The following is a 10,600-nucleotide window of genomic DNA, read 5'->3' as shown; positions in this document are numbered from 1 at the left end:
TTTTTTTTTTTTTTTTTTTTTTTTGGTGCTGTCATAACTCATTATCTTTTTGTGTACAAAACTTATAGTTTTAGTTGAGTCTTGATTTAAAATTCAGGAAACATTGTTTTAGTTAATACATTTCTGATCTCCCAGTTAAGGTACAAAGTCAGGTTTGTGTTTTTCAGTGTAATATTTTAAGTAAAAACAGTACTGCAAGTTGAGCATTCCTGCTCAGAAAATCCAAAACTTGAAATACTTCACAGTCTGAAATTTTTCGTGTGTTAACATGATGCCCCAAGTGGAAAATCATATACCTTACCACATTTGGTATACTGCAGTCAAAATTCAGGCTCATTGAAAATATTGTATAAAATTATAGTCAGACTATATGTGTAAGATGAAACATAAATGAATTTTGTTCTTAGATCTGAGTCCCATCCCTAAGGTATCTTATTATACATATGCAAATATCCCCACCTCCACAATACAAAATCTGAGACTCTTCCACTCTTAGTCATTTTAGATAAGGGATACTAAATCATATCATACTTAGCATGATATTCTCTGTAGGAGTTAATTAGAGTAGAATTTAAGTGTTTTTCATCTGCTTGTCTACAGATAGGCTGAATTTTTAAAAGAACAGAAGAAAAATTGAGGTACAGTTAAAGGCAGACTAAGGATTTCTTGACCCCTACACAAACTATCCTGGGGTGGAGAAAGTAATTAATTGTTCTTAATAAAAGAAGTAATAGAAATAGTAAAGTATATTTTTGTTCTGGTTCATTTGTCCAGATAATTTGAAGTATCTTATGTCTCACGTCTCTATATATACTTTTGTGTGTGTGTGTGTGTGTGTGTGTGTGTGTGTGTGTAAATGAATGATACAGACCCTCCATTATGAAAGGATTGAAAAAAAGATAATTTTGACTTTGAAAATACTAATTATTGATTTTCTTTTATTAAGGTAGAAAATATTTTGTTAAATGATGGTGGAAATTACGTACTTTGTGACTTTGGCAGTGCCACTAATAAATTTCTTAATCCTCAAAAGGATGGAGTTAATGTAGTAGAAGAAGAAATTAAAAAGTAAGTATTTATCCTCATTATATTTTGTCTCATGTCAATTTTGGTTAACTTGAGTCTGTGACCAGTTATGTTAATGCAAACTGTAGATCTTTCATTTATAGATTTCTTAAAAAATATTTTTTTAAATTAAAAAATAATTGGTATATTAAAATTATTATTTCTTCTTTAATTAGTTGTGTATGCAGCAGAATGCATTTCAATTCATTGTACACAAATGGAGCACAACTCTTCATTTCTCTAGTTGTACACTATGTAGAGTCACACCACATGTGTGCAGTCATATGTATTCCTAGGGTAATGATGTTCATCTCATTCTACCACCTTTCCTTCCCATGCCCCTTCCCCTTCCCTACCTCCCCTTTGCCCAATCAAAGTTCCTCCATTTTCCCCCAAGCTGCTCGCCCCCTACCCCTTCCTGCTTATGAGTCAGCATGTCTACTTATCAGAGAGAACATTTGGCCTTTGGTTTTTTGGGATTGGCTTACTTTGCTTAGCATGATATTCTCGAATTCCATTTATTTACCTGCAAATGCCATAATTTTATTTTCTTTTAATGCTGAGTAATATTCCATTGTGTATACGTACCACAGTTTCTTTATCCATTTGTCTGTTGAAGGGTACCTAGGTTGGTCCCACAGGTTAGCTATTGTGAATTGAGCTGCTGTGAACATTGATATGGCTGCATCACTATAGTATACTGATTTTAAGCCCTTTGGGGATAGACTGAGGAGTGGGATAGCTGGGTCAAATGGTGGTTCCATTCCACATTTTCTAAGGCATTCCATATTGCTTTCCAGAGTGGTTGTACCAGTTTGCAGTGCCACCTGCAATGTATGAGTATACCTTTTTTTCCCACATCCTCGCCAATACTCATTATTGCTTATATTCTTGATAATTACCATTCTGACTGGAGTGAGATGAAATCTCAGTGCAGTTTACTGCCTGTTGGATATTTTATTTCTTGCTTTTACATTTTGAGGTATAGTTTAGGTTTACCTGAATTTTGCTGACTGATTCAAATTTTGTGATGAATGGAAAGCTCATTTGATGTTCTCATGTTTTGGGCTTAGTTGAGGATATATTAGGTCTTCAATTCATTCAGTTAACTATTCATTTATTCAGGGCCAACACTGTTCTTGGTGCTGGGGTGTAGTAGTGAACAACAAATCTGCTGTTATGCAGTTCATATTCTGGTTTCATAGGTCATTCCTCTGTGGTACTATCATTCAGACTGTCTGACCAATCAGGGTAATATGGAAAAACTAATATGGTAGAGTTTTAAGATACTTCTAAAATAAAATATATAAACGCTCAAAGTGAATCTTGTCATGATATAGGAAGTCCATATTCTGATAATTCTGCCATGAGATTTGAAATATATATACACGCATATTTATGTAGGTATGTATGTATATATATATACACACACACACACACACACACACACACACACATATACATATACACATACATATACACACGCACACACACACACACACATATATATATAGTACTGGGGATTGAACTCATGAGCATTAAGGGCACTGAACCACTGAGCCATATCCCCAGCCCTATTTTGTATTTTATTTAGAGATAGCTCACTGAGTTGCTTAGCGCCTCGCTTTTGCTGAGGCTAGCTTTGAACTCTAGATCCTCCTGCTTCAGCCTCCTTAGCCCCTGGGATTACAGGGTCCGCCTTTCATTATTTCCTTAATGTTAATCCTAGGCTGGAATGATATTTCATTAAAGTAATCTGTTCTCAGTGGATTTGGGGTTTTTATATTTGTAAACAGTGGCAGTTGGTATTAGAAGTATACATAATATGTGTATTTAGAATTATGACAACTAGATTACTTTTAAAACAATTTTTATAAAACACTTGAACATTTGCTACATATGTAAGAAATTATATTAGCATTCATATAAACAACTCCTTAAATATATAAAGTAAATTTTTAAGAGGATAGAAGTTTTACTTTTAATATACCAGATATGGTACTATTATAGTCAAATTGTATTATTTCACATAAATTCAAGAGAAATTATTTCTAGTTCCACCATCATTAAGATTTTTATAATAAAATAAATTAGGCTTTTTGGAGATTTGTACTTGTTGAATGAGAAGTCTTTAGATGCTTTATATTGTTTAATCTTTAATGGGTTTTTAATAAACTTTAATAAATAGTATAATTTCTATATAATGTTACTGAACTTCAAAGGTTTTTTGTAGTATCTTATAGAGAAACAATGTATCATTATTTTTAATATCTCCATTTCATTTTATTTGTTTACTGCCAGGTATACGACTCTGTCATACAGAGCCCCTGAAATGATCAACCTTTATGGAGGGAAACCCATTACTACCAAGGCTGATATCTGGGTAAGGTGAAGAAAGACTGAAATTTGGTCTAACCATATATAAAATTTGATTTTAATTGACTATTTTCCTGTTGCCTCCAAAAAGGCATTACCTAAGAGCAGACAAAACTGGTATACAAGAGAGTTTCTTACTCAGGAGAAGAAAAGTACTAGAACTCTTTGATCTTCTGAATCCTCAGATGGAAAACTTATATATATAAAAAACAAAGAACTTACATATAACGTATCTGTTTATCATAGTAAACAGCTTGTTTACTTTTTTTCGATTGAGTGGAAATTTTAGTTGGTCACATTACAGAAAAAGCTGAAAATAACTCTTTTAAGTAATGACAAAATAATTTTTCAGGTTACTTTAGGATCCTTTTAATGGAAGCTGATATGAGAAACTTTTTTTCTCTAATTCTAAACATCCCCTTTTACTGTATTGAAATTATTATTGGCATGGTTGTCTAGATTACATTCATTATTGAGAAAGATTTTGTTTTTCATAGTTGAACTTTATATTAGAATTGCAACATCTTTTTAGAATTTAAACGCTATTTTAAATGTTCATTCACTTAAACTTAATGATTATTTAGTCATATTTACTTCTAAGGAGCCTGTTGGGAATAGAGGAATATAATTCTTTGAAGTAGTTCTAGGAGTTATGAAAAAGGTCAGATTTAATTTGTTTTTAAAACATGTTCATAAAGTAGTCAATTGTAATATTCGAAATCAAATTATTATCTTCTGAATTTTTCTTCCCTGTTCTCTCCCTATTGGGATTCGAGTACCAAACAAAATCTTAAGGGTTAGGTATTATTAGAAGGTAATAAAAAAATCATTGATATCTTTTAATTTGTTTATGTAACATATACATTCTCACTAAACAGTTAACTCTTGTGATTGTTGAATTTTAAGATATATATATATCTCATAAAATTCAAGTAAAATTGCAAGTAAGTTCTGTTTAGGTAATGTAATAGTATACTGGTATATATAATTCAAATTTGATTTGCTTTCCCTAGGATTAACATTTGGCTCATTGGATGGCTTATATTAAAATTGAGGTTTATGTATAAGGTAGAAAGTAAATTAAATTGAATCTTAATTTATATAATGAAAATATTATAAGAGGTGATCGGTGTACTCATTTTTTTGGCATACTTTTGTGACTGTTCAATTTCACGTTATCTGAAATAAGTATTTTGACAGCAGTTAAACAATAGGCATCATAACTCCTATATTGAAACCATTCTTGGTTATTAAGACAAAAATATTGTTCTCCTAGCACACAATTATTATCCAGTATTTTGACACGAAGGAGGAATCCTTGTTTTGTGGTTACTTATTTTTTTGTTAAGACTTAATGCACATTTTTAATACACATTTTAATACACTTTTTTGTTAAGACTTAATACATATACAAATAAAAAACAAACATGAAAAATAATAAGAAAATAGTATCTACGGTCATATGATTGAAAAATTTAGAATTTTAATTTCCATGATGACTTTTTTTATGGTTACCTTACTTAGCTCAGGTTGAACTGAAATATGCTGCATTTTAGGTGTAAAAATATTTAATTAGGTGTGAAATAGTATTTAGGTGTGAAAAAATATTCAATTTATATTGGTTAAGAATTATATTTTTTATACTACTTCAGGATAGTGTTGACTCAGATAATTATAATGTCAGGTTAAAGTATTAACTTAGCATGTCATATTTTGCAAAAAAAAAAATTTCCTTGGAAGTTTTCTTTGTAGGTTATTTTTATTTTGAAATCTTGAATGCTGATTTTATTAAGTGTTAGAAAATTCAGTTAGAGATCCTTCATGTACCTATTAATGTAGAAACTGAAGATGGTGGTCTGCCTTCAAAATTAGGTTTCTTGTTTCCTTCCTTTTCTTTTATAATTCTCATTGTATTAAATGGAAAGAAATGGAAATATCTTTGGTGTCAAACAGTTAGAATACCTCATTGTGTTCATGCTTTACAAAGCAAGTGTTCAGGTTCACATTTGTAAATTATACTAGCATTGCCAGGGTATCTGGTATTCTCAGCAATGTGTGTTCTAATATACATGAGAATTGCTAAAGATTTTATTGACATGATAAAACTCTCTGAAGTATAGATCTCCTTTGCCTTGACCATCATCTGGACAGTGGAAAGAAGATATAATTTAATGCAGATTCTACTCCTTAATACTATTTTCTTTTTTAGTGCTATTAAGGAAGTCTTATTTTTGGTTTTCTATGTACTTTTTAAACTGTCTACCTTATGGATAAATAAAAAACCAAAATAAATCTTTAAGTATATTGAACTAATTATTTCTATTTAGAAATCTTTACAGTTTTGTTAGTCATACAATAACTCAGTAATGTTTTGAACCAATATGTTGAAATTTCTTTTTTTCCACATTTTTTTATTGGTGTATTATAGTTGTACATAATGATGGGATTTGTTGTTACATATTCATACATGCACACAGTATAACAATGAAATTTGGCTAATATCACTCATCAACACTTTCCCCTCCCTTCCCACCTGTCATCCTTTAAGTCCCTTTTCTTTACTGATTTCCCGTTGATTTTCATGAGATCCATCTCTACCTTTCTTTTCCTTTTTCCTCTTTAGCTTCCACATATGAGAGAAGACACATGAACCTTCATGTTTTGAGTTTGACTTATTTCACTTAACATAATGGTCTCTAGTTCCATTCATTTTCCTGCAAATGAAATGACATAATTTCATTTTTTATTGTGACTAAACAAAACTCCATTGTATATGTATACCACGTATTCTTTATTCATTCTTCCATTAATGGACACCTAGACTGGTTCCATAGTTTGGCTATTGTGAATTAACACTGTTGCTGTAAACATGGATATGCATGTATCACTGTGGTATGATGACTTTAATTCTTCAGGATAAATACCTAGAAGTGGTATAGTTGGGTCATATGGTGGTTCCATGCCTAGTCTTTTGAGGAACTGCCGAATTGATTTCCGGAGTGGTTGTTAGTACAATCCCACCAACAGTGTAAAAGTATTTATTTTTTTCTCTACATCCTTTCTAGTCTTTATTATTATTTGTATAATTCTTTTTTAATATGAACACAATATCTTTATTTTATTTATTTATTATTTATTTATTTTATATGGTGCTGAGGATTGAACCCAGTACCTTATAAGTATGAGGCAAGTGCTCTACCTCTGAGCTATAACCCCAGCTCCATATTGTATAATTCTTGATAACTGCCATTCTGACTGGTGTGAGATAAATCTCAGTATAGTTTTGATTTGGTTTTTCTTAATTGCTACTGATATTGAACATCTTTTCATGTAATTGCCATTAGTATTTATTCTTTTGGGAAGAAAAAGAAATTCATTTGTCTTAATTGGATTATTTGATAGTTTTTGGTGTTAAACTTTTTTGAGTTTTTTATATATTCTAGATATTAGTACTCTGTCAGAAGAATAGTTAGCAAAGATTTTCTCCCATTCTATAGGTTCTCTCTTCACATTCCTAATTGTTTTCTTTGCTGTGCAGAAGGTGTTTAACTTGATGTCATCCCGTTTATTAACTCTTGATATTATTTCCTGATCTTTAGGGGTCTCTTTTTTCCTTCTCTTGCCTAATTGTTCTGGCTAGAATTTTTAGCAGTATATTAAATAGGAGTGATGAGAGTGGACATCTTTGTATTGTCACAGATTTTAAAGTAAATACTTTCAATTTTTTTCCCATTTACTATGAGGTTGACTTTGGGCATTTATGATGGGCATTTATATAAGCTTTATGATGTTGAGGTAGATTTCTTCAATCCCTAGTTTCTTCAGTGTGTTTGTCATGAATGGGTGCTAAATTTTATTAAAGGCCTTTGCATTAAACTTATTATATTTATTGATTAGTGTAGATTAAACCATCCTTACATCTTTGGAATAAAACCAACTTGATCATGGTGTACAATCTTAATATGTTGTTGAACATGATTTACTAATATTAAGTATTTTTGCATCTAAGTTCATCAGGGATATTGTTCTGTAGTTTTCTGTCCTTGATGTGTCCTTATCTGGTTTTGATATGAGTAAGATACTGGCTTCATAGAATGAATGTGGAAGTGTTCCATCCCTTTCTATTTCATGGAATAATTTGAGGAGTATTGACATTAGTTCTTCTTTAAAGGTTTTGTAGAATTCTGCTGAGAATCTGTCTGGTCCTGGACTTTGGTTTGTTGGAAGGGTTTTTATTACTGCTCTATCTCATTATGAGTTATTGGTCTGTTTAGGTTTTCTATGTCCTCTTGATGTAGTTTTGGCAGATTGTATTCATCTAGAAAAATATCCATTTCTTCTAGGTTTTCAATGATCCTCTGTATTTCTGTGAGGTCTGTGGTGTTTTCCTTTTTTATTTCTAATTTTATTAATTTGGGTTTTTTTCTCTTATGTTTTGGTTAGTTTGGCTAAGGGCTTATCAATCTTATTTTCAAAGAACCAATTCTTTGTTTCATTGATGCTTTGTCTTGTTTTTTTATTCTCAGGTTGATTGATTTGCCTTTGATTTAATTATTTCTTTTTACTAGTTTTGGAATTGGTTCTTCTCTTTTAAGGGACTTTGAGATATATCAGTAGGTTCACATTTTCTTAAGTAGGTACTCATAGCTATAAACCTTCCTCTTGGAATTGCCTTCATAGTGTCATATTTTTTAACACTATGCTTATTTGAGTCTAAAGAGTTTTTTAATTTTTAGTTTTGTTGTGTTGATTTCTAATTTATTCCATTGTGATCTGTTAAGATGCAAGGAATTATATTAATTTTTCTTTGTATTTGGTAAGAATTGCTTTGTGGCGTAAAATATGTTCAACCAATATATTGAAATTTCTAGAGCTTTTAACCTTTTTTCATTAGAATACTGTTGGTATAGTGAAAATGTTTTATAAATTAATATTGTTAAACTCAAAAGGTGTTTCTATATAATGCCATCTTCATAGCAGTTAAATAATTTGTATACTTGTTGCTTAGTTTGTGCTTTTTTAGGTAGATATGTGGGGGGAAATCCAACAAAGGGAATCTTATTTGCTACTTTATAGATATAAGGCCAGACTTATACAATTAGCTTAGAATAGGAAATGCCCCTGTCATTCTTAATTAAGGCTTGGAGGTGACACTTTTTATGATGGTTATGATTTTTGGAGCCAGAAATCTTTTTTCTTTTTAAAATATTTCTCGGGTTTGAGAGGAGCTGCTGTTCTAGACACAATTTGTGTTTTAATTTTGCCTTTATTGTCAGTAAATAGATTCGTTGGTCTGGTGATATTTGTGAAATCTTGCAAGCTATGCAGACATAATCATTTGTTTTTAATATTGCAAATATAATTGGTATAAGATTCAATAAACTACACAGAAATAGAGATCTAATTTCTATAGTATGAAATAATGACATAGGTACCTAGTAAATAATCAATAAAATTAATTGATGACTGTTAAGTTTGCAGTGGCTAACATGTATTTGGAATCCTAAGATTTAAAATTCTGTTTTATAGTGAAATTAAAAAAAGTTTCTGTTAGAGCTTTGTGCTTACTTTCTTGGTTATAGCTGTAGTTATATTTATATTTTTCCATATTTGGTTTTGAGCTGTTTTAATATTTTGGGGTTGATAATTGAGCTGTAATAATGTTCATGCTTCTTTTTTTTTGCAGGCCCTGGGATGTTTACTATATAAACTTTGTTTCTTCACTCTTCCTTTTGGTGATAGTCAGGTTGCTATCTGTGATGGCAGCTTTACCATCCCAGATAATTCTCGCTACTCCCACAACATACATTGCTTAATAAGTAAGTACTTGGAAAAATATGTGAAAAAATTATTATTTTTTTTAGTATCCTGTTATTTACATACTTTTGCTTAAACCTTGCCTTTTAATTTCATGTGTTTTAATTTTGTGAAACTGTAGTATAAAGAAAAAGTACCTAAAATATGTTAATATGACTTTTATAGGAATGAAAGCAGTGTAACTATTGATTAATATGAGGATATATTTTTAAGCCCATAGGTAAGGTTTTAGTAGCATACAACAGAAATTATATGATTAAGGCAACTGGAACTTTGGGGAGCACTTACATTTGTTTAGTTTCTATACTTTTGAAATCAGTTATCCAGAGCTATTGATTCTTTAGTTGAAAGCATTACTAATTTTAGATTGTAGTTTATTTTGCCACCTTTTATAAATACCTATACTTTATTAATGTATAGGTAAATACAAAGCAACCAAGGAATATCAGAAAGGTGCAGGCCTTCCATTCCAAAAGAATACTTCAGTTTTTTTTCTAGCTGCTTTTAAGATTTTTTTTCCTTCCCTTTAGATAGATATTGTTTTTTTAACATTTAATATATGTACATGGTAAAAATTTGGGAAAAGATACTGTAAGGGGGGGAACCATCAATCAAATATTAAAATATATTAGGAACCAGCAAAATTTAAACAGCACCTTTTCTCACTGATTTAAAAGTGTTTTAGCATTTCTGCATTTTAAATACCCCTATTGTAGCCTCTAGCTCAGTGGCAGAGAAAAAAAGGTCAATTTAAACATATTTGATGTTTGCGTGATACAGATAGAGTTCAATTCAGTGAAAAAAAAAAATATGTGGGAATAGAAAAATTTGTTAGCCATTTTTGGATAAAAAAATAAAGCTGGATCTATACCTAATTTTTAAAGCTAAAATTTTATGCCAGTTAAAGACATGTATAAAAAAATAAAACAAATATTCTTATAAAAATAGGTAGGAAATTTATTTATAAGATTAGAATTTGCAACTAGTATACCAGGTAATCAATCCCTTAGGAACTATAAAACACTAATCCACATTATCAGACTCATGAACACCAGCATAGAATTAAATGATAAACTGCAAATAATATTTGTTACTAATGATAAATGATTGACAGATGTTATTATAATTCAAGAAGAAAAGAGTAGCCTGATGTGGTGGCATACCTGTGAGCCCAAGTACTTGGGAAACCAAGACAGGAGGATTGGGTGTTAAAGCACAGTCTTTAACAATTTAGTAAACCCTGTGTTAAAACAAAAAATAAAAGAGAGGGGGTATATAGTTCAGTGACAAAGTACCCTGGGTTCAGTCCTCAGTACCAGGGAGTTTAAAAAAAAAAAAAAAA

The 10,600-nt window shown here is 30.6% G+C and overlaps 1 protein-coding gene across 1 annotated transcript in view; it reads left to right on the top strand.

The window, feature by feature from the left end:
- Positions 1-10,600, top strand: part of Bmp2k (BMP2 inducible kinase) — a 128,066-nt gene that overhangs the window by 51,040 nt on the left and 66,426 nt on the right. The window contains exons 8-10 of the mRNA XM_048784711.1: positions 938-1,068; positions 3,367-3,448; positions 9,128-9,260. Of these exons, the coding sequence (XP_048640668.1) occupies positions 938-1,068; positions 3,367-3,448; positions 9,128-9,260 (346 nt within the window). The remainder of the gene's footprint in view (positions 1-937; positions 1,069-3,366; positions 3,449-9,127; positions 9,261-10,600) is intronic.

This window comes from Marmota marmota, unplaced genomic scaffold, assembly GCF_001458135.2.
Source record: "Marmota marmota marmota unplaced genomic scaffold, marMar, whole genome shotgun sequence".
Classification (NCBI taxonomy): Eukaryota; Metazoa; Chordata; class Mammalia; order Rodentia; family Sciuridae; genus Marmota; species Marmota marmota.
This window is presented reverse-complemented; position numbering and strand designations above follow the sequence as displayed.